This window comes from Martes martes (assembly GCF_963455335.1).
Source record: "Martes martes genome assembly, chromosome: 10".
Taxonomy (NCBI): domain Eukaryota; kingdom Metazoa; phylum Chordata; class Mammalia; order Carnivora; family Mustelidae; genus Martes; species Martes martes.
Window position 1 is genome coordinate 20,764,747 of NC_137898.1, and position 23,849 is coordinate 20,788,595.

At 59.0% G+C, this 23,849-nt stretch overlaps 1 protein-coding gene across 2 annotated transcripts; it reads left to right on the forward strand.

Annotated features, from left to right (window-relative positions):
* The first annotated feature begins 6,646 nt into the window (after positions 1-6,646).
* On the forward strand, positions 6,647-23,366 carry TP53I11 (tumor protein p53 inducible protein 11). 2 transcript variants are annotated; one of them, XM_080816111.1, is made up of 9 exons: positions 6,768-6,881; positions 14,668-14,722; positions 16,937-17,010; positions 17,761-17,920; positions 18,532-18,590; positions 18,828-18,876; positions 19,278-19,374; positions 20,359-20,460; positions 20,973-23,366. In XM_080816111.1, exons 4-9 carry the CDS (start codon positions 17,792-17,794, stop codon positions 21,104-21,106), a joined length of 570 nt encoding a protein of 189 aa, XP_080672237.1. In that variant the 5' UTR covers positions 6,768-6,881; positions 14,668-14,722; positions 16,937-17,010; positions 17,761-17,791; the 3' UTR covers positions 21,107-23,366. The 2 variants fall into 2 exon arrangements, with proteins under 2 accessions (XP_080672236.1, XP_080672237.1); XM_080816110.1 differs by lacking the exon at positions 14,668-14,722 and having other exon boundaries at positions 6,647-6,881.
* The last annotated feature ends 483 nt before the right edge of the window (positions 23,367-23,849 follow it).

Here is a 23,849-nt window from a genome sequence, read left to right on the forward strand (position 1 = left end):
AAGAGGGCCCCACCTGGCCAAAGTCCAGTAGGACTGCAGCATGGGAGCGCTTGTGGGGATGGCAGGGGCTGGTTCTCAGGGTCTGGGCATGGTGGCAAGGTGGAGGCCAGGCCTAGTGGGCCAGTCCCCACTCACCCAAACAGCCATGGTGTGTCCTGGGCCCCATTGGTTCAGTGGACACGGGCTCCAGGGCTGCCTGCGCCAAGCCTTCTCTGGGCGCCGGAGACAGAGATGCACACAGTACTTTCCACCCTGCTCACTGCCTCCTGCCACTCGGACCCCAAACGGAGCACTGAGACACCAGCGGATCCGTGGTGGTTAGCAAGACCCCCTGTGGGGTGCAAGGGAGAAAACGTGGGCTCTGGGCCCATTTGGGAGTAGGAATTCTTGGTGCACAAAGCCAACCCTTTCTGGACCTCAAATCTCTGTCTGTAAAATGGGTCACCGCCAGTCACCAGGTGAACTGGATCTGCAAGCCACGCCTCTTGCACTTGCACCCACAACTTGCTCTCTGCGTTGGTCTTTTCTCTCTCCCCCAGCTCAGAGAGGCAGTGGTAAGTGGGGGAGGGGAAGCCTGGTTCAGCCTCCGGTCCCCACACCCTCCCCCGGCCAAGGGCAGGGGATCCGCCTCTGAGAGCCCCTCTGCCTGAGTGGAGGGCTACAGCCAGCCACGCAGGGGTTAACCCGCTTCCGGCGTGGAGGAGGAACGCTCTGGGTGAGGACTCCTTGACAGGTGCCCCGGAGCCCCCAGCCCGCCCTTAGCGCTGGGCCCCGCGCTGCTCCTCCGAGCCTTTACATAACGATGTCCCCAGAGCGCGGAGGCCGGCCGCCTTTGTTGCTGCGATCTGCCTCGGCAGCGGCCCCGTGAGTATTAATAAACCGATCACTCAAAATGGCAGGCTGGGCTTTATTTATGTAGATTTGGGCTGGGGCACCTCGCAGGGAACAATCAACACAACCCGCCCTTCTGTCCCCCCCCCAACCCCAGTCCCTCCGCTCAGAGCCCCGCCCCCCACCTTGGCCAACACTCTTGTCTGGAGAATGCAAACACAATGACTCCAGAACCACACTCAGTGGGTTCCAGGCCCAGCTCTTCCACTTCCCTGATGGGAAATCTGGCAAAGGGAGACTCAGTTAGCCTTGCCTGTAAAATGGGCTGAAGACTACCGAGGTGTCAGTTTGGATGACAGAATCTTAAGAATCTGCTTTGCAAACTCTAAAACCATGATTCTCAGACTTTTTAGCTCCTAGGAGAATTAGCTGGAGGGCCTGTGGGAATGCAGCGTGCTGCCCCAGCGACTCCTGCCCTCCAGAGTTTGTGATCTGAGGTGGGACTGAGAATTCGCATTCCTAACATGCTCCCTGTAACCCTGCTTTGACAACCACTTCTCCAAGGCGGATTTTTTTTATGAATTGGAATCTATTCGGCATGGGTGATGCCCTTGTACCAAACTTGACCGACTATGCTGGGTAGGGGGTGGGGCATTGCCTTGCAAGAAGGGGGGGCATCCTGGCCCTGGGTCAGCAGCACAGCCAGAACCATCTGGGGGCACTGGGCCAGGCGACCTGGGGTTCCACTCCTGACCTCAGGGCTTTCTAGGGCATGCCCTTGAGCAAATTTTGTAACTCAGTGGGCCTCAGTTTCCTCTTCTATAAAATGGGGCTAATAATGATACCAGCATGCTGAGATTTAGGACGATTAGGTGCATATAATGTGCCTAGACCAGTGTCTGGCACAAAGTAGGTGCTCAGAAAGCTATCTATTGAGATGATAAAGCCCTCTAGGGTATTGTCCCCAGGTGGCCCAGCATCCCCTTGGGCTGGAGGTCGGTGAGGTGCTGGCTACCAGCTTAGCTGGCCACCCCGGGTCCAAGGCCCTGACCTCACAGCCCACGGTGGCTGCTGTAGGCTCTCACTGCGATGCAGTCCCACAGCTCACACCCACACAGCAATTCTTCTCTCAATCAGGGCTCAGCACCTGGGGAGTCTGACCCAGACTGAGGCTTTGCAGAAGCAACAGCTGTGCCCACAAGGGAGAGTCTACACCCCATCCTGAGTATTGGGGTACTCTGGGCCTTGGATACAAGGCCCCCAGACATCCCCCTCACTCTCCTGGCTGGAGGGAAGTAGAGGTAGAGGATGGCTTTCCTGCAGATGGCCACGTGTACCCCCTCCTCCCCCACTCACTGCCATGGCCACCCGTTTCTTCATTCCTTGAGTCCATGAACATTTACTGAGCACTGACTGTGAGCCAGGCCCCGAGCTCAGGACTTCCATGAAGAGAGTCTAACTTAATCCTCCAAGTACCCTGACAGTCATCATGATTTTCCTTTTTCCATTGGGCAGCTGAAGAAACTGAGGCTCAGAGAGGCTGAGAAAGTCGTCTAAGACCACAGAACTCATTAGCAGAGGACTAGGGCCTTGTGCCTAAATCCAGGAGGGTCTAACTCCCAAGTCCTGCTCGTACCTACCCCCTGGAGCTCACCCCCCTGGAAGCTGGAAAGGGCCTGCTGTGGTCCTCTGGCCCCCAAGCTGTCCCATCCTTCCTGTAGGAAGAGCCGAGCTTCCCCCACACCTCCCCGTCCTGATGGTTGCCTCTCCCACAGGTGAGAAGCAGGTGGCAGTGATGATGATTCATAGGAGGGAGGGCGGCCTCCAGGGAGTGGGGTGGAGCCAAGGAGGCCTGGGCAGTCTCCCCAGGCTGGAGGGCGGGGTCCAGGCAGTGTAGGGGCATCCTGCCTCAGAGTGCCTGCTCCTGCACCTGCTCCTCTCAGTCCCTAGAGCTGGGCTCAGCCTGTGGCCCCCAACAGTGGAGAGGAAACCCCCAGAAGGTCTTACCAGGCAGGTTCTCTAACCCGGAAGGAAGCTCTAGAGGAAGTGAGGGGAACCAGGAAGAGGAACCCGTAGGGGTTATGAAAACTCGACTCCTCCCCCTCACTCCCTGGGACAGTGGCCCTTTCATCCTGGTACAACACGGTGTTCCTCCTGGCAGCTTCAGCTAACCACGGCGTGACAACTGACTTACCTCAGAGCAGCCTTTACAGTTTACAAAAGCACCCGCTCCTGCGGAGTCCCTCTCCCTCTCTCCTTCTGGCTGCTACTACCAATATCAACAATAGTGCCTCTTCCTTGCTAAGGGCTTAACATCTGTCCTCTTTGTTAAACTCCCAGTAACAGTAGGCTCTACCCATCCCCTCATTTTACAGACCAGGAAACTGAGGCTCAGAGAAATGAAAGCACTGACCCATGATCCATAACTAGGATTTGAACCCAGGTCTGTCTGCTCTAAAACCCCTGGGTTCAGCCACAGGGGTCTCTTACAATATCCTCGTTGTCGTCTCTGTGCCCCACCCCCATCCAAAGGGAGGGGTTCACTGCTGAGCCCAGGCCCCAGGCCCCAGCCCCAAAGGCTAAGCCCAACTGGGCATTCCCCTAGCCTCTCCGCCCCCCTTCCCTCCACAGGTGCCAAACACTAGTCCCACTGCTGCATCTTCCAAATCCAGTTGCAATTTCATCCCTCCCCAGGGATTCTCAATCCACAAGTGATTTCGGGCCATAGACACTGGCATTTCCTGTGCCCACGCCACCCTCCAGCCACACGCCCACCCACATGCCACCCATCTGCACAGATGCACGTGTGCACACACACAGGCGTAATGGGGGTGCTGCTGTCCCTGCCGAGGGCGCCTGGGGCTGGCTGCTCCTAGACTCCAGTGGGAGGCTGGAGGGGACTGACCCTCCCCCAGCTGGCTGGCCCTAGTCTCCACATCCACGCCCCAATTTCACAAAGAGAATCCCAGTAAGCATGATCATAATAGGAATCAGCATTTCCAGTTGGCAGATCTTTCTCATCTAATCCCTCACTTGACGATGGCAAGCTCCCAGAGGCAGGTGTTTTTGTATATCCGTTTCCCAGGTGCAGCAGAGGGTCACACAGCTAGTTAGGAGTGGAACCAGGGCCCTAGTCCCCTCATCTCGTCCTCTCCACCAAGGCTCCTTCTCTTGAGCTGCAAATAATGACACGTCATGGTCAGCAGCTCTGAGCACCTGTCCTTGCCTAGCGCTGTCTTGTTCTCGTCTAGCACTTGACAAATGTCAGTTTCTGGCTCACGACAGCCCAGCAAGGTGAGCTTTTTTTGTGCCCAGTATAAAGATAAAGATGAGGTAACAGAGAAGTTACGAGCAGAATGGCAATCCAAGGAACGTTTCTGAACTAGACGCACATCACTTCAGAAAACTCTACAGGAAGGAAGAGAGCATGAGCGTCTAATGGGCGCTTTAGGGAGTGCAGATGTGGGGGTAATGGATAGCTTCTTCCCTGTCCTCCTGCCCACCCAGCCCTTCGCCTGTTATTGTGAGCTGTCTCCATGGCTGTTTGTGCGTGCCTCTGTCTCCCAGGAGCTGGGAGCTCCCCAAGGACAGGGGCTGGGTCCTGTTCACCGCCAGGGCCCCAGAACCCAGCACCTGGCCTGACACACAGGAAGGCCCCAGACAAGACTGCCTCCTTCCTGAGGATGGGGGTACAGCCTGTGCTCCCAGGCTCCCTGCAGATGGGTTTGAGAAACAGAGAGAACACAAAATCAAGACCCACAGGGCTCAAAGGTTATCTACGTTCTTTGCCACCTAAGGAGTGAATCCCCCTCTAGCACTGTCATTGATTCTTCCCTGGCTTCTGCTTGCATGCTGCTAGTGACAGGGTGCTCACTACTACTACAGCAACGCCTCACATGTTGGAGACCTTGGCGTGATTATTACAGAGCTCCTCCTGTGGATGTAAGGTCAGGGTCTTGAGTATATACAATAGTCACACCAAAGGCAGCACTGGTAGTGTCTCCATGTCAAGGGAGACAATCAGAGGTGACACTTCATAGTGGTGAGGTCGGTACCTGCCCGGCAGCGACCCAGAGCCCTGCATGCTGGGAAGACAGAAGAGGCAACAAAGGAATTCACCATCCCAGCTTGAGCTGGCTCTGTTGAGGCAGCGGGCTGAGCCTCTGAGTTGTTGCAAAGACTATGAAGCCTCGAGTCAGGGGAATCTTGGGTCTGTGATTCACCCAACACACTTAGGAGCAATCCTGATCTATAGTTCTAGTCATTCATTCCATTTGTTCATTCACTTTGTATTATTCATTATTGGCCATCAGTGCCTGATGGTTTAGTCTGGAAGCAGGGCTGGTGGCACTGGGGGCCACAGAGGGGCCTTGGGATCAGAGTTGTTCCCTTGGTAATCAGGACAGCTCTGTTGCTGAGAGCTCTTGCCAGCCAGGTAATGTTCCCTTTACTTCCACGTAAATGGCGCAGCCTCTCCCGCCCAGTCCCAGCTCCCCCGAGGGCAGCGAGAGTCTTCTTGGCAAACAGTCAGTGCTCAATAAGTGTGCGCAGCTGCTGTTCCACAACCAGGAGCGCTTCCTACTCTGGGACACCCCCATTTTGTAGGCGGAGGGAACAAGCCATGGAGAGGTTAAGTAACTTGTCCCACAGTCACCAAATGGCTGAGGTAGGATTTGAATCTGGGCCCTTGGTCTAGTCCCAGAGCCTGCTTGATTAACCCTTCAGGAACTAATGTGGAAAGAGCTCAGACCCAGAGTCAAAATGCCCACCTAGCTAGAGACCCAGGGCAACCCCTCACCTCACCCCCACCTGCCCTATTTACTTATCTCATGAAATGGAGCCTGTCATCAACCTTGCCCTTCTGTCCCCACCCCCACAACCATCAGATAAGATGAAGAGAACCAGGCATTTTTCTCAGAAGGAGGGTGCGCAGTGGTGGGATTTGGGGTGGGAGACACATTACTGGTCACAGGGGGCTTAAATGAGCCCAGAGTGAGTGGGGGCATTGTTTGTAGGAACCTGGTTCTTTTAGGCTGAGGGGCTCCCAGAGACCCTCCAGGACCCCCAAGCCACACCCTCCCCCCTCCTCCCCCCACAGGATGTGTAGAGATAAAAGGTCTGACAACTATGCCCCCCACCACGTGTCCAGGAGTCCCAGATAAGATCTTAGTCCCATGACAGCGCAGTTTAGGGCAACATTATGGAGACCAGATTTTAGGGTGGAGGATGAAGAAAGTGGGTGTGTATGTGGAGGGGGTGGGTGTCCTATGGAAGGGGAGAGAAAGGTGGGTCAAGCCTGGAAGCCCAAATCAAAAGTCCCTGACCATCATCTGTAAAATGGGATTAATCATGCCACTTTCGTAGGTTGTTGTGAGAATCAAATGAGTTAATGCTCGAAACTCCTTGAGCACACGGTGCCTGGCACGGAGCGGGCGCTCAGCAGATGGTGACCATTGTTGTCACTGTGTTCCCTCCACACTTGGGCATCTACCAGCCAAAGCAGTCCCTTCCATTTTAGACACTGGCCTAGGCCCCAGGGGATACCCCGAGGATATTTAAGACAGTGTGGTTTGCCAACCTATGGGGGTGTTGAGAGTCTCACGAAAGGGGCGCAGTCTTCCGAACTTGCCAAGAAAGTCTTCCTGGGCGGCGCGGGCCCTCGGCTTCGATTCTCCAGCGCCTTCTCCCGGGGCCTGAGCGCGCCCCCAACAGGCAGTCCCTAGGAAAGCCTCGGCCGGGGAGCCCCGGAGCCCAGTGGCCCCAACCCCTCTCCCCCTCCCCCCGGGCGGCCACCCTCGGGGGCGAGGCAGCCGGCGCGTGGGAGGGGACGGCGCGCCATTGGCTTGCGCGCGGGACCGAGAGGAGGGACCAGCGCGGGCCGCCAGACTCGGGTAAACCCCGGCCTCGCAGGACGCCGCGCGCAGTCCCGCCCGGCCCGGCCCTGCCCTGCCCTGCCCCGCGCGGGCGGCGGGATGTGAGGCTCCCGAGGGCCCGAGCGTCCCCTGGCTCGCCAGCTCCGCGCAGCGCCGGCGCCAGCATGCGCTAGGAACGTAAGTTCTGTTCCCCGCCGCCGCCTCCGAGCCTCGTACGCTCCCCTCCCGCCGCCGGCCGGTGCCTGCGCAGCGCAGCCCAGCCCAGCCTGGCGGGGCTTCTGCCGCCCGCAGGGACCGCGGCGGACCTGAGGACCCCGTGCGCGCCAGCTGGACGCCCCAGGACCTCTTGGCCCTGGCGGATAATGCCGGGACTCCAGGGGTCCCCTCCCCGCCCCCCCCAAAGGCGCAGCCCCGCAGCCCCTTCGGTTACCTCCCTTGGCGCTCTCCACTCGCACCGCCCCTCCCTCTGCCTCGGTTTCCCTTTCTACCCCGGCTTTCTCCCTTCGCTGTCTCCTCCCTGTTGGACTGTTGATTTCCCCCCTGCCTCCCCCTCAGCTTCGGAGCAAGAGAGAAAGAGCCAAGAGCAGTTTCTGTCTCCCTGGGGTCCGACTGTTGTCCCCGCGCTCGGTTCGCTGTCCCCTCCCCCCACATCGCCATTGTTCCCCGGTCCGAGGAGTGCGCGGCACAAACTTGCTAGTGCCCCTCCTTCTGCCTTCGCCCCCGCTGAGCCGCGGACCGCGGTGGCGGAGTTCCCGCTGGCCGGACCTACTGGTTCGGCGGACCGTGGGGGCGTCCGGCAGCCCGGAGTTCCCCGCCTGGGGTCCCCCAGCTCTCAGGCCCGGGTCTCAGAAAGTGGGTGAGTGCCTGGAGCTAGGAGATAAAGGACACAGTGGCGGAAGAAGAAGCCAGACTGGGAGAGACCCTCGTCTCCGGGCCTGCGAGGGAAGGAGGGATCGGGGGGAGGGGGAGGAGGCAGAAACCGTAGCCGCGCCTAAGACCCAGTTGTTGGGTGGGAGGGTCCGGGAAGCACAGGTGGAGACGAATACCCCCAGTCTCCCCTAAGTCGCGCGCTCAGCGGGAAGGGGGCAGTGTGGGGCCATCGGCTTGGCTCTCGGTGGGCTGGGGGGTCCCTGCCAGGAGCAAAATAATCGCATCCACCTCGGGGCGGGGTGGGGGGCCATCTATCGAGGAAACGCCGGAACCCTGAGCGCATCCCGGGCGCGCCCCACAGGGTCCGGCGCTTGCGTTGCGTCCCCTTGCCCCGCCCTCCCCGCCCCCACCCAGTCCGGGCTCCCGCCGCCCCCACGCGGCCCCAGGGGGAGCGGGTTTCTTCTCTGGAGCAAGGTGGGAGGGGGCAGGAGTGGCCCGAGGCCGGGAACTCGGGGCTCCTCTGGAGCCCAGCGCTGACGACCAGTGCCCCCTCGGTTTCCCACCACCGCCCCGCGCTTCCTGGTTGATTTCCTTCAAACTTTCCCTGGTGGAGACGTCCTAGGAGAAGGCATCACGGCCACAGGGATGCCCACCCCCACTGGGCGGCCTCTTGGACCTAAACCTCTGGTGGCCCGTGCAGAGGGGGCCAGGACCCTCTGCAGACCCTCTCTTCCTCCGAGCTAGAGATCCCAGGAACACAGAGTGGAGTGGGGTGGGAGGCGCTGGTGGAGCACCAGGAGGGGACACTGTCCATTCCTTAGAGGAAGCTTCACACCAGCCCCACACTCAGCCCAGGAAGAGGGAAAGTTTTTCTTGTTGGGTTGTTAGGACATAAGGAACTGTATATTCACCAGGTCTCTGTTTTCTTCTCTATAAAATGGGCCGTCTGGTCCCTGAGGTCCCCTCTGGCTCCATTAGCTGGAAGCAAGCTGCCCTGACTTCTCTTTTTCTGCCCACACGCTGTAGGTTTAATCAGTCCTTACAAATTTGGGGTGAAGGGCTGAGGCCCAGCCAAAGGCCTTCACCCATGCCTGGCTGTCAGCACCTGTTGGATGTCTGTCCACAGGCTCCAGCTGAAGCTTCTCCAGCTCTGTACTTTGCTGCCTTCCCTCTCCCCAAATCTGATGAAAGGCCCCCATCAGCTCTGGAGAAAGGGCCTGCCCCTCACTGTGTGAGGGTAAGAGAGTGATGAAATTAGCAGTGACCTCTGATATACATAGTTCAAGACTCCCCTTTACTTTCACTGATTGAACAAATTGTGGGCCCTATATCAAAGGTGGTTTAGTGAACCGAGTGCTGAACAGTTCTGGGCGCTGGGAGACAGCTGAGAACAAAACAAAGACTCTTTCCCTCATGGAGCTGACACTTAAAAGGTAGAAGGACAAATAATAAAGTAAATTATATAGTGTATTGGGAGGCAAGGTGGGGGAGTTGACTGTCAGGAGTACTGAGGCCGGGGGTGGGGTTTCCATTTTATTTATTTAGTTTTTTTTTTTTAAGGTTTTATTTATTTGACAGAGAGAGAGAGAGAAAGAGAGAGAAAGATCACAAGTAGGCAGAGAGGCAGGCAGAGAGAGGAAGGGAAGCAGGCTTCCCGCTGAGCAGAGAGCCTGAAACGGGGCTTGATCCCATGACCCTGAGATCATGACCTGAGCCGAAGGCAGAGGCTTAACCCACTGAGCCACCCAGGTGCCCCGGGGTTTCCATTTAAAACAAGGTGGTTGAGGAGGCCTTCCTGAGGAGGTGACTCTTGATCCAAGGCTTTGAAAGCGGGAACTGTGGGGATAGCTTGGGGAAATAAAGATCCTGCAGAGAATGGCCTGTGCAAAGGCCCTGAGGCTGGAATGTGTCTGCCATATTTGAGAAACAGTAAGGAGCCACTGTGATTCTTGTGGAGTGAGGGGGTGGGGCAGAGCTAGGAGGCAAGGCTGACTGAAAAGGGGTGAAGCGTGTCCCTTTTGCAGATGAGGGAAGTGGTGCTCAGCAATGACATGTAAGTCACCCCAGGACATGCAGTGGCAGGATGGGGTGCCTGAGGTTCTGCCTCCTGGCCCGTACTGATTGTACTTTCCCTGCATCTCAGCTACTCACTGGCAACACGGATTTGCATCCCTGCCAGGGTCAGGCCTGGCCAAGTGCCAGAAATGTGGAGGGGAGCCACCTAGGCTTAGTACCTCAAGGGGACTGCAGCCCTGCCACCCATCCATCAGCCGTCTCCCCAGGTTCTCCCTGCCCATCTGTTGTGAGCGCCTTGGGACAGTGTCTTTCTCCTGACACGGAGTGACCCTTGTTCCCTTCCCATTTCCTTCTTAAGTCCACCCCTTGTAAACACTCCATTCTGCATCCACATATAGCCCTTAGAAGGGGACTGAAGCTGGTATGGTCAAGGGGGAAACTGAGGCAAAGAAGCTGAGTCTCTTAGCCCGAGAATAATACCAACAACGTTATTACTGAGCATTTGCTATAAAACGGTTGCCATTCTTGGTGTTTTTGTGCATCTTCTCATTAGTAGGTGGTAGGTGTCCTTATTATACCCATTTCACAGATGAAGAAACTGAGGCCCAGAGAAGTGGTGTCACTGGCCCAACGCCATGCAGCTAATAAATGGTAGAAGCAGGATTTAAGCACAGGCCTTTTGAGTCCTGATCTACTCCTTTGACCCTGAGCCAGAGCCCCAAACCCTGGGGGAGATGGTCGGTCCTGGACTGTAGTTCTAGCCCATAGCATCCTGGGAAAAGTACAGGGACCTTTCTGTCTGCCTCTCCCAACCCACCCAGAAGGCGAATCACCTCTTGCTTCTGGAAAAGTTGCTTAAAATGCTGGAGAATCCCTACAAGGAAGTGCCCCTTCCCCACTCTTGTCCTCCCCTTTCAGAATTTTAGAGAGAGGTGGGAAGGGCAATGGGGGGGGGGGATGTCCGCTACCTTCTCACCACAGCCCTGGCCTCAGGGCAGCCAGAAGTCAGGCTGTCCCCATGGTCATTGGCCCCCATGGGATTTGGAAGCACCAGCTGCCTTTGAGGGCCCTGACATGGTTCCTGGGCTGGTGGTGTGGGGGGAACGGGCCCATTCCCGGTTGAAAAGGATAGAAATTCCCCTTGTGCTCACCCTCTGCGTCAGCAGGGACAGGGAAAAGCACCCCCCCCCCCAATGACATCTGAGTGGTGACAGCTGCTGGTCAGGGGGCTGGATTCCCTCTTTCCCACCACCCTCAGACCCCGGGGGGTGAGGCCCAGGGAGGTCCCCTCCTCTGTTCTGTCCGTCTCAGCCTTTCTGGCGTGCAGGCAGTGTTTACTTTCAGTCCCTGAAGCTCTGGAGATGTTTGTTTGTGATGAAAAGTTTGGGCTTCCCTCTGCCATTCTCGCAATCAGGCACCTTCAAAAGAAAGAGAACAGTAGATAAATCCTGTGTGTCCCCAGGGGCAGCCGGGCAGCTGGAGCTAGGGCCTCGTGTCCTGTTGGTGTGTGGATTTTGAAGCCACATTGTTGAACATGACCGAGACCACACTCTCAGTTTTTCTTAGATGAGGCGACTGAGTCCTAGAGTAGGGCCCTGGTTTGGCCGTGGTGGCAGACAGACTCTCTGGGGACCTCAGCTGTCCTGTCTCCCCACTGGGCACCATGCCAGCTCCCGTGTTCCTGGACATTCTTGGAAATGGGACATGGAGTGCCTTCTTTTTCTTGAGTCGGGGTTTTGTCTCAGGGACCAGGTCTGTCCCCACAGCAGGATTCAGATCCTGCCCCCTCCTCTCCACTGCCAGCGCTTGCCTGCTGCCCCGCCCCGCCCTTCACGTCCACCCTGAGCCCCGGGGGTGGAGGGTGGGGGTAAGGCAGGTGATGGATGATGCTGGCCGGGCTCGTGGTCTGCTGGAGAGGCAAGGCTGACTCAGACGGTCTCAGCCTTTAGAATAAGTCTGCTCTCGAGGGACACACCGCCAGGAAGCTCTGTGGCGTGTAGCCTCGCCTTGGCTTGGTGCTGTCGCCCCGAGACCCATGTGACCAGACCCGCACCTGGGGGCCACTGCGATGACGTCAGTCATGACGCCAGTCACGCATTAGTGAAGCAAGCCCCCTTTGTGTCCTGTGACTTCCTAGCCTGGCTGTAATTCTGCCCCAGCCTGGTAAGTCAGGCATCGTGACCCGTATTTATAGCACAGGAATGGAGGGTCTGCAGGCTGACCCACCCCACGGCCTCAGGCTGGTAATGAATGTGGGTCTATCCACACCCACACCCCTTCAGCACAGCCTTTGAGATGTGAGAGTCACTCTGCCTGAGGGCTCAGGCCGGTGGGTTCTGGGTTGGGGGTCTTTGGAGGGGCCTCTGGGCCAAGGAGCTGATGGGCCGCCCCAGGAAGGGACCACGGGGGTGGATGACAGGGGCTCTGGACCCTCTAGCCTCCCTGGTCTCCTCGCTGGTCCCCGCTCTTTGCCTCCCCTCCTCTCGCTGCCCCCTCTCCTCGTTGCCCTGTCCCACACCCCGTTTCCAGCTATTTTACACCAATGTGATAAGAGAACAATGGGTCTCCCTGCAGCCCTTCCCTGGTCCTGCTGGGGTCACAGGGCTTTAACCCAAGGGATCCTAGACCCCAGGAAGGAAGGAGTTCACATGCTGGCAACCTGCCAGGGGCTTTCAAGAGGCGATGTGATGAGGAAGATGGCTTAGGGCTTAGTTCTTCCTAGAGGTCAGGTTCACCAAAGAGCGCCCAAGCGCCTACACACACACACTGGCTCTGCTCAGGATGTCTATTTACAGCATAGTTAACTTGCTCCCAGTGTCAGCTCTGTAGCTCACCCTGAGAAGCTTGAGTAAGTCCCTCGGGCCTTAGTTTCTTCCTCTGTAGAATGGGGGTGACAACACAGCCATTCTCATAGGGTTGTTGCGGGGGCTGCCAAGAATTCCTGGTCTGGAAGTACTTGTTCCCTGCCTCCAGCCCTCGGACACATGCTCTCGGGGGCAGTGTCTACCAGTTGGGGAGGGACGGGGTGGGGGGCACTGTCCCTCCAGCAAAAGGTCTTATTGGAAAAGGAAGTCATTCTTGGCTGTGACGCTCAGCAGCAGCAGCAGCTCCCCCCTGCATCACCGGGAGGCTTGGCAGCTGGTGGGTGTGCAGGGCCTCGGGCCCCCTTCCTCTCCGCCTCCACACCCCCACCCCCCCACTGCTGGTCAGGTTTTTAAGTCAGCCCTCATGGGCACAGTCTCCATGCCTGATGGTTTCTATGGAAACCAGGCTTCCTGGGAAGGCTGTAGAGGGGTGGGGAGAGGTCCTTTAGGACCAGCATGGGAACCGTGCTCCCGCCCCACCCGACCTCCTGCCAGGGCAGGGCCTAGGCAGCTGTCCCATAAGCAACGCCATCAGTTGCTGTCCTGTAGGGAGCCTGCAGCAGGGGCCGGGCCCCTGGCCTGCCTTTGCTCAGCGCCTCGTCACAGCCCTGTGAGCTAAAAACGAGTACCGTGGTTTCCACCAAGGCAGAAATGGAAGCTCAGAGTGGTTAGGAAACTTTTTGAGGTCACAGACGAGAAAAAGTTGAGGTTTGAGCCCAAGTTTGCCTAATCACTGAGTATATACCCCCCTGTTCTCCCCTGACACCCGCACCCCTGGTAAGCCTCTCTGTTCCTGGCCTCTGTCTAGTCATGACCCCTCCGTCTTGCTGCCACGGGGAGCTCTTTGGGGATGTTCTTCCTGGCCTCAGATGTCCCTGCACTTGATGGGAGGGTGGGTAGGGCGTGTGTAGGGGGCAGTACTGCAGGGAGTCAGACCTTGGCCAGCAGTGGGGAGGGGGGACTCTCCACCCCTTCCCCAACTCACGACTTGGTGACAAATATTTGGTGAGCTCCTCACACGCCAGGAGGTGTCCAGGCTTGTGAGCAAAGACCTACAGAAGCCTGGCCCCGGGATGCTGGCCTTCCAGTGATGGCTACAGCTTTTCGCAGAGGGGGCATGGCGATGTCTCACCACACTGTCCCCGCCCCCCAGTCCTGACCCCCACCATTTCCTGGGCACCCTGTGGGCCAGACCCTTTGCCAAGACCATCTCTACCTACTCTCCTATGTCTTTAGCATTCTAGACTCATGGATCCGAGGCCACGGGCCAGTAGGAGAGGTCAGATTCGAAGCCAGCCCCGCCTGATTGGAAAGCCCCTTTCCTGCCCTCGCCTGCCACTGGCTCCCATGTGGCCCTCTCCGGGCCTCAGCTTTCTGCCTCTTCCAGTGTGGGTTTGGAGCCGAGCCTCCGCTTGGGCCCTGCCCCGTCAAACTGAGCGTGATCCCCGGTGTTCTGGGTGGGTCCCACTGCTCCCCATAGCCCAGATGTCACTCACTGGTCCGTGCTGACCGAGCACCGCCCCCCCCCCCCACCCCGTGTGCAGAGATGCAGCAGGAAGATTCTTGGGCCAGGCAGCAGCCCTGCCTTCAGATCACGGGGTCTCTGGGAGCCGGGTGCCTGTGACGGGACTAGGGATCTGGGCTGGCAGTGGGCCGTGGCCGTCCACAGGGAGACCCAGGGAATCCAGGGGAGGGAGGGAGAGGCTGTGTCCCGGGAAGGCCCCTGGAGAACAAGGATGGTCGAGACGGGGAGCAGAGCGCAAGGAGGAGCTTCCTGGCTGGGCAGTGGTTTTAGAACTGGAACAGCCCTGAAGAAGGACAGGGACTTGCTGGCTTTATTGGGAATCAAGGTGGGAGAGGCCAGCCAGGAGCAGAATGTAGAAGGTCATGAACTTGGGCTCTGGGGGCTGCGGGCTACATTGTCCCGGTTCCTTGCTTGGTAGGTTCCCCTCCACCCTCCTCTGCCCTTAGCCTCTGGCAGCCTGGCCTGGGGGAGGGGTGAAGCCCTGAGGGCCCTCCAGAGGGCAGCTGGCCCTGGAAAGGAAGCCACAGCCCTATCAGGCAGGCTTTTTCCATTGTGCACGGCTGAATGGCTGAATGAAGAAAGGGAAGTCGGAGTGGGGGGGAAGCAGGTGGGGCACCCCGGGTGTTCCCTCTCCTTAGCCTCCAAGCACTTGCGCAGAGAGAGTGTTCTCATTAACCCCATTTCACAGGAGCAGATACTGAGGCTGGGAGAGCTCGGAGGAGCAGCCTGAAGCCCTGCGGCTGGTAAGAGGGCAGACCCAGGACCTGGACGCACCTCTGATCCAGCCTCGGTGCAGGGAGTGGAGCGGTGGGAGGTGCCCTCTGTCTCCACTTAGGTTAGAATGAGGCCGGCCTGAAAACACCTGTGGAGCGGGAAGAGGAAGAAAGTTCAAGGGCAGATCTGAGGGGACCGTGTATGTGGGTTGCCTTGGGGGGCCTGGCAGGTGCGTAGGGGTACTGCAGCGGCCCACCTAGGCTTCCCAGGCAGAGCCCGGTGTTGTGGGTGAAGAAGGGACAGAATTCAGTGCTCAGAGTGGTTAGCTGTGCTGAGACAGGTGCTGAGGATCCGTACTCCCCGGGGATTCCACTCTCCTCCTCGGGAGGCCTGCCCTTTGGGGGTGATAAGCTCCTTGTTGGGGACTGGGCTCTGTAGGAGACCACAGTGGGTCCCACAAGCACAAGTTTCTGATGGAGGTGCCTGTGGATAAAGACTGTCCCCCCTAAGAGTCATGCTGGTGTCCGATGGAGCCCAGGACGCTACAGTCCCCTTGCCGTACCCTGTCCCTGGAGGCCGGCATTGCCACCCCTCAAAGCCCTTGCTTTGCAGGTTGAGGCTTGCGGTGAAGAGGGGAGTATCCTGTGTGTGTTGATGGGGAGGGCTTGTTGGGCAGAGGAAGGCAGCTGATGGTTTGAGCGGGAGTCCCTGAGACAGCCTGGGATCTGGCGGGCTTGACTCGAGTGCCACCTTAAGCCACGGGATGGAGATCTATGCGTAACTGTCAAACTCTGGAAACAACCCAGATGTCCTTCAGTGAGTGACTAGATAAACCAACAGGTCCATCTACTTCGTGGAATATTACTCTGCCTTAAAGAGGGCCGGGCAGGGGAAGGCGCCCAGCAGCCCTGATGAGTCCCTAGTGTTAGGCGGAGTGCAAGAAGCCGGTCTCAAGTGGTTCTAGTCTGTATGAGACTATTTATAGAACGTGTTTGAAAAAACAGAACCAAAGCTAGAGGGACGGCCCACAGATCAGTGGCTGCGAGGGGCGAGGGGGGAGGGGAGAGGAGGACCAAGGCAGGTGTCCCAATGCGCCGTTGGTCGTTCTCTGCATCTCTACACTGGCTAAAAGTCGTGTAACTGCAAAATAGCAAAAAAATGTTGGTTCTGCAGTATGTAAATGAAAAAGATGAAAGGCCAGAGGGGAGGCCGGAAAAGGAAGGAGAGCGAGGGCTGGGCTCCCCGGTGCTTTCTTGGCTGAGGGCAGCAAGGCCCGGCGGCTCCCAGCTGTGGCTGGCCAGCTCTCATGGGCCATCTGGAACTGGTCCACTGGGCGGTGGGAGGGACGCCAGGCTGGTTGTTGCCTCTCTGGAGTCACAAGAAGTTGTGGGAAGTGCTGAGGCGTGGGGACAACGCCTGTTCCCCGGGGAGCAGTGTGGTTAAACCCTGCATTCTCCTGTGGGGCTGGTCACCCCCTCCCCCCAATCAAATGGGCTTGGGCATTGGAACTGTCCTCATCACCACCACCAGCCACCTCCGTGGCCCCAGCGGTGTGTGGGGAGGGGACCGCATAGCGACCCCCGCTTCATAGATGAGAAACTGAGGCCTGGGGGCTGAACATAACTCAGCAGAAACCCCCGAGACTGACCTGTGTGGTCAGTTTCAAACTGGAGCTGCTTGGCTACTCCCAGGCCTTACCCAAGTCTAAAGCCACATTTCCCAGGCCCCCTGCAGTTTGATTCTGTGCCCTGGGGTTTGTTTGGGTGCTTTGTTTTGTGTTAAGACACTGGGAGGCTAGAAAACCAGAGGGGACCTGGGTTCATCTCTGCCTCTGGCAGTCCTGATCTGGGGCTTGGAGGCTGAGACTTGGTTGGGGCCACACACCACTAAGGTGGCAGGGGGATTGTGAGCAAGGGCCAGGAGGCCCAGCAGAGGGACGCGCGATTTCTGAGCCTCGTCTGTAAGTGAGGGTAGTGTTCTGGCCTTCCTGGAGGGTGGCTGTGGGCTTCTATTGAATGAGGTGCTGGGCATGGGGTGCCGTGGGAGGTAATGGAGTGATTCAGCCCCGTCTCTGTTGGACTTCGTTGAGCCTGGTTTCCTCCTCTGTGGAATGGGTGTAAATAGTTCCCATCGCCTGCCAGGGATGGAGGGTGCTGGGAATAGAGGAGCCCAGGGCCACCCCTGGGCCAGGTTTTGGAAGCCTTTGGCTCACTGGGGTCAACACTTTTGTCTCCTTCACATAGGTTTTGTGCTGATTGAAGGTGAGGACCAGCAGTCAACTCATCTCTGTGTCTCCCAGCCCAGTGCCAGGCACACAGTAGGTGCTCAAGTCCCAGCCTGAGGTGGAGCTGGGGGGGTGGCTGGGATGTGGGGATTGTGGGGGATCATGAACAGACCCGGGATAGGGAAGAGGCCGGTGGTGGGTGTCCCTGTTAGGAAGGGGCCCAGAACTTCTGCCAGCGCTCCAGGCCATCCTTCCTCTGGCTCCGCTGGGCCCTGGGGTCTTTCAGACCTGGGAGGTTTGAAGGAGGTTGTCTGCGAGACAGGGAGGGAGGGCTTGTTGGACAGAGAGATGATCTGGGGAAAAATTCAGTGTGGCGCCTGGACCCCAGGACTTGGGCAGATCTGCCCTCTTCTGGCAAGACCGGTCCGCACTCCTCTTGGCCCCCATCTCCCAGGAACCTTTGGATGTGGTCTCCCCTGAGGCCTGAATGCCTTTCCTGGGCTCACACACTCCTCCAAGGCCTTCTGTAAGGCTCCATCCCGCCTGATTGCCGGGGGTGTGCCGTGTCCGTGGAGGCGAGATGGGCTCACACAGCTGGAAGGGCTTTCGGGACATGCTCACCCACCCATTTTATAGATGAGGAAGCTGAGGCCAGGGAGGGGAGAGACTTCCCCTAACAGCCAGCTGGTTAGAGAGCTAAATACTAAGCCTGGGCCCCCCAGAGTTCCAGCTGCTGCCCCAGGCTGACAGGGACGTCTCAGCAGGCCCAGGGGTCAGGTCTGGTTGCCCCTGAGGTCTGGAAGCTGGCCAGGACCCGTGGCTGAGGCTGGTGTCTCCCCTCAGCCCCTCTGCAGACACCAGCCGCCAGGGCAAGATGGCAGCCAAGCAGCCCCCTCCTCTCATGAAGAAGCACAGCCAGACGGACCTCGTGAGCCGCCTGAAGACCCGCAAGATCCTTGGCGTGGGCGGAGAGGATGACGACGGGGAGGTGCACCGCTCCAAGGTGGGCTGAGGGGCCTGAAGCCGGCCTCCCCCCAGGGTCCGCCTCTGAACCCCCATCTGGGGAGGCGGGTCCAGCCTGCCATTCGGGAGAAGAGTAGACGCGGTCTGTGAAGCTGTGGGAGCCCCGGGACTTGGCTCATTTTTTTTTTCTAGGAACTTCATGGTGATATCAGGGGAATAATGACAAAAAGAAAGATCGTTAGAATGAATTTCATGCTTACTGTGTGCTCGTTGCTGTGCTAGTTGCTTTATAAGTCTGATTTAATCTGGCTAGTCCTGGGAGATAGTTATGAACCCATTTTATTGATAAGGAAACTGAGGCTCAGAGAGGTCAAGGACGTGTGCGAGGCCACCCCAGGCAGGGGCACAGCCAGGCTTTAAGCCCGTGTCCAGCTGAACCCTGAGCTTTTATTTCTACCACCGTATTTTCAGCTTCCCGTAAGCTCTGGTGTCAAGAGCAGGCAGAGGGAGGTGGCCTCAGTGTGACCCTCCCAGCCTGGGTGACCCTTTGGCTAAGCAGAAGTACCCAGGTGGGTCCCTGGGCATGCCAGGGGGGCTCAGGGAAGGGAGTGAATGGGCTGGGGCCCCCCCTGACCCCGTCTTTGTCCACAGATCAGCCAGGTCTTGGGTAATGAAATCAAGTTTGCTGTTCGGGAGCCTCTGGGGCTGAGGTAAGCGTCGAGGGTGCGTTTGGGTGGGTGCCTGGCTATGGGGAGGGGTGCTGCGTGAGGCCCCGCCTCGTCAGCTTCGTCCCTGTGTCCCCGTTCCCGTGACTCCATCCCATCTCCTTCCCTCTCTCTAAAGCCAGCCATCCCTGGACATCTTGGCTGGAGAGGGGAGGGTCCCCTGGGCCCTGCAGGTGGCAGTGAGGGGGCCTGGCTGTGACTTTTCTCTCCACACGTCCCCAGGGTTTGGCAGTTTGCTTCCGCTGTGCTGTTCTCTGGCATTGCCATCATGGTGAGCCCCCACCCCCGCCCTCACCCCCACCCCTGGGATCTGACCCTGGGTCTGGCTCGCTGTGTCCCACCTCTGGGCCTCTACTGGAGGTTCATTCCCCGTCCTGGGGTCCTTGCTGCCTCTCCCCCAAGGCCAGCATGCTAAGGCCCTACCTGTCAGGGCTCTCTAGCCCCTTCCCGAGTCCCAGATCCGGACAGTCCTTCCCACCTGAACCCTGCCTGTTCTGGAGTATCCTAGATCCCAGGGCCCATGTTCCTGACTCGGTGCCTCTGGGTACCTAGAGCCTTCTGTCCTGGCACGGGGGTGTCGGGGGGAGTCAAGGCGCTTCAGCCTGGCTTCCGGGAGGAAAGATGTCCAGGAAACATCCCAACTTTCCCCTGAACTGCCCACCCTGTCCACAGGCCCTCGCCTTCCCTGACCAGCTCTACGATGCCGTCTTCGACGGAGCCCAGGTGACCAGCAAGACCCCCATCCGTCTCTACGGCGGGGCTCTCCTCAGTGAGTGTTGCTGCGGCAGACGTGATGGGCAGCTGGGGCCCCACGGAGACTGAGAGGAGCGGGGGAAGCCTATCTTTTTGCGGGGGTGGGGGGGTGGGGGGCTCCCCTCCCCTTCCCAGCACCCGCCAACCCCCTTCAGCCCAGGAGTCTTTCTCTGCTGGGTGTGTGCTGCCATCTTGTGGCCACTGCTGCAATGTACCCAGTGGACGGGGCGGCATCTTTGACATCATCTGGGCAAAGGCTTCCTGAGGGCTTACTCCCTAGTGCACCCCCGTCTTCGGTCATCAGGGTGCAGAGATGAATGAGGTCCTGGCCCTGCCCTCCAGGACTTCGCCGCCTAGAGGAGGAGACCAAATCAACACAGTGCAAAACCCCTCCCACTCTTGGGCCGCTCATGTGAACCACCCCGTTTCCTTTCTGATTTGAGTCACACGCAGTGCCTGGTAGGAAGCTGAATTACAGCTTTTAAGGCCTCACCCAGGTAGCGTTCCTCCTCCTCTCTGAAACATTATATGGCTCCCTTTTGCCGGCAGAATAAAGGCCCAGTCCTGTCACTTGGCTTTTGGGGTGGTCTGTGGCGTGGATCCAGCCTACCTTTCCAGACCTGCCTCCCTCAGATCCCACAGTGGGTCCCGACTCCAGCCCCCTCTCGTGATGCCTAGCCCCCCCATGTCGGTAGGCCGTGCCTCTGTAGATGCAGTGTCCCCGACCTTGTGCTGATGGCACTAATACCCATCCCCCAAGTGTCTGCCCAGGTACAGGGGTGGGGGGCGGGGTCTGGCGGCAACTGGGATACCGTTAAGCCCTTCCCTCAGGCAGTGGGAGACCTAGGGTTATAAGGTTAAGCCGGATGATGGATGAGTGTTAATTTGGGGAGTGTGAGTAGGGGTGGAGGATGTGGAAGTCTGGGATCCTGTCCTGGCCTCGAGGGGGTGGGTGGGTCAAGCTACCAGCCCCCAGCCTGCTCTTTGCCCTTGACCGCAGGCATCTCCCTGATCATGTGGAACGCGCTCTACACGGCCGAGAAGGTTATCATCCGATGGACTCTGCTCACCGAAGCCTGTTACTTCGGGGTCCAGTTCTTGGGTGAGTCCCAAGGTGGGCAGTGAAATGGGGAGACGGATGGGGTGGGGGATACGGGCAGGGCCGCTTGGCCCCTGGCTCTCCAGCTCCCCCCACTTGGCTTCCAGGAAGGGATGGAGATCTGAGGGGGAGGGGCTCACATGGCTGTGTTTACCCATATGTGTGCACCCCTGTGCTCACACACTTGAGACATACCTGTACCTTCGTGAACACACACACCCACATACATACACACACACACACATGCATATGTCCACAGCCTCCCACACGCACATGCACCTACAGCTTCTCATAACCCATTGCTCCCCTGTGTATCCAGCACAGGTGTGACAGGGTGTGGCCCACGTGCTCCCTCTCACCCCAGCATCTGTCCCGCAGGGGACATTGGACCAGACGTGTTCTTGAGGCCTGGCAGCTGGCAGGAGACCCCAGCGCAGCAGGTCATTCTGTGTTGGGGGTTGTGACACACACCCCTCCTCTGACCTCTGTCCCTTCCCGGTCTTTCTCTCTCACAGTGGTCACCGCCACGCTAGCTGAGACAGGCCTCGTGTCCCTGGGGATCCTGCTGCTCCTGGCCAGTCGTCTCCTTTTTGTCGCCATCAGCGTTTACTACTATTACCAAGTTGGCCGAAAACCCAAGAAAGTCTAGCCCCTTGCTGGGCTAGGGGCCCCTGTGGGGCAGGGAGACCCTGCCTGGGGCCTCGGTTTCCCTCTGGCTCCTGGAAGGCAGGAAGGACCCTGCCCTGCACCAGGCCTGCCCCAGGCAGGTGGGGCCGCTCGCCTTCCTTTCCTCCTGGGCACCCCCAAATGCTGTGATCTCCTGGACTTTCAGGCATGGGGAGGGACAGGGCCTCGGCACCTCTGCCTTTCGCCCCATGCAGCAGCGCCTCCCTTTCTTGGCTCTCTTGGCCTCCGGATCCCGTGGATAGACCCTGACCGAAGAGCTTGAGTCATGGGGTGTTGGGCTAAGGAGCGGCTTTTGCCCCTTCTGCCAGGACACCCTTGTTTCGTTTGGGAGGGGTGCCCTGCTTCCCTGTCCTCCCTGCACCCCCACCCACTCTAGTGCCCACACAGCTGAACGTGGCTTCTGTGTATGTCTGGAAGATCTGACCACTCGACCCTGCGCCCATCCTCCTCGGCGTGGGCCCTCCCCACCCGTGGGAGCCGCCGTCCGCCCCTCGGCACACATCCCTGCCCTTCCCACCGCCCCACTGTGGGGCTGACAGGCAGGGACCGCTGAGAGACAGGCCACCTGCAGCCAGAGCCCTTGCCCTGCCCCAGCCTGGCCACCACGGGCTCTGTGCTAGGGCCTCGCTCTAGGCTGCTGGAGGCGCTCAGGAGTCCCCTCCCCCCGACTGGCCTGGGTCCAGAGGCCCCCAGCAGCCTCCCCGCAGGCAGGCCCCGGCAGTCGGCATAAAGGACCCCGTGGAGCTCCCGTGAGTGACAGAGTTTGGAGAGGAGGAAGAGAGAGAAGCAGCAGCAGCATCTTCTGGTCCCTTGTTGTGTCCTTCAGGGTCTGAGGTCCTCTTGGCTCAGCCCCCTCCCCTCCCCTCACCCTCTCCCCGGGGTGCTGCCTCCGAGACCCAGCGAGCTGGGACTGGGTGTCCTTCCAACTCAGCAGGGAAATGAAACAAATATTTCCAGAGGCCGCGCTCATGTCCCCCACCCCAAGTGCCCCGGAGGAGGCTGACCGGCGGCTCCGTCAGAGCCGAAGACCCCCCTGTCCTGCCCCTGCCCCCCGCCCCCACGTGTGTGCCCCTGTTGTCTGTCACTCCCCCTGCACTCCTTCCCTCTGGGACACAAGCACGTGCACTGGGCATGGTAGCTCTCATGTTTTGGGGACGGCGTGGACAAAGGCAGCCCAGGGCCCCACACTTGCTGCTTCTCTTGGAATTCAGCGTGTTGGGTGGGGCAAGGCGGGTGGTGGGCAGGGGATGGTGCAGCTCTGGCGGCCGCCAGGCGCACCTCTGCCCGGGAACCTGGCCCTGCCTGCGCTGGGCCCCGCTGTGCCCACAGCCACGCAGCTGGTCCCTGGCACAGCTGCAGGGCTGCTGCGGGTCCACAGCTGAGGGGCGAGGCCAGGCTGCTGGTGACCCGCTGAGCAGAAGGGAGAGGCTGGGCTCTTCCCTGACCTCCGCCTCCTGCCGCTGTCGCGTGGTCCGCTACTCAGAATCCAGCTGCTTGCTCACAAGCCCTGGCCAGGCAGGGCACCCACTGCCCCCTGGCCACACTCCTGTCCTCATCCCGACCCCAGCCTTTTAAGGCCTGTCTCATCCTCTGATGGAGGATGGGTGGTTTGTCTTCATCCCCAGTGGGCATGGTGGATCAGTCCCCCCGGGGTCGACAGCAGGGAGGTAGAAAGTTCCAGCTTAGCTGTGGGGCTCTGGGGGCTGTGCTGGCCTCACCCCCCCACCCCCCTCTCCCCGCTGGGGTGCACTGGGCAGGCTGGAGGGCCGAGCTTGGCCTTGCCCCTTGGGGTTTGGTCAGGAGGGCCTGCTGGGATGCAGGGCCTGCTGGGACGGCTTGTGCTGCTGGCTTAGACATCAGAGCTGGGCCCAGGGGGAGGGAGCCTGGCAAACAGCCAGTGGTCTGGGGGCATAGGGGGTGTGGGGGACACTAAGCAAGGAGCCATTACTGGGATGGAGGCAGTGACAATGGGGAGGGGGACCCACACATCTGAGGAAGACCCAGGGTGGGCCCGCTCTCCATCCTGAAGGTTTGGGGAGACACACCCCCCCCCAGGCCACCACTCTCTACCCTTGTCCCTGGACCCCAGCACCCTCCGGCCAAGCTCCCACCTCCGCCTCCCCCACCCCACCCAAGCAAGACCACCTTTCTTCACAGTCACTATTTATTCTTCGTTCCTTCTTTTTGTAAGAAACAGTCACAAAAACCAGTGCAAAACCATCAGTGTGGGTGTCCTGTTTTATATTACAAAAACTCCTCTTGATATAGAATATAAAAAGGGGGGGATCACAGGAAATAAACATGATAAATTAGCGAGGAACATTTACAGTTTTCAAAATAGACTTTCGACCTGGGACCCACGGGGGAAGGGAAGAGAGGGCTTCTGGGAGATGGGGTGCTGGGGCCTCGGCTGGTTTGGGGTCTCTGGTCTGGGCCCCTTAGGCATGGAAGAGCAAGGGGGACAAAAGAGCCTCCGAATCCCTCAGACGGCTTCCGTTTTCCACGATGCAGGAGCTCTGGAGCAGAAACCTGGCTTTCAGGCCAGGCTGTGTGGGTGTGACCAACAGCGGGCCTCTGCAGGTCGGCTGGAGGAGGTCTCCTTAGAGAGGTATCCCTATCCCTACCCCGTGGCCCCGCAGCCAGACCACGGCCACCAGCGCCTGTCCTCTGTGACAGGTGCTGAGTCTGTATGTGAACCGGCCCAG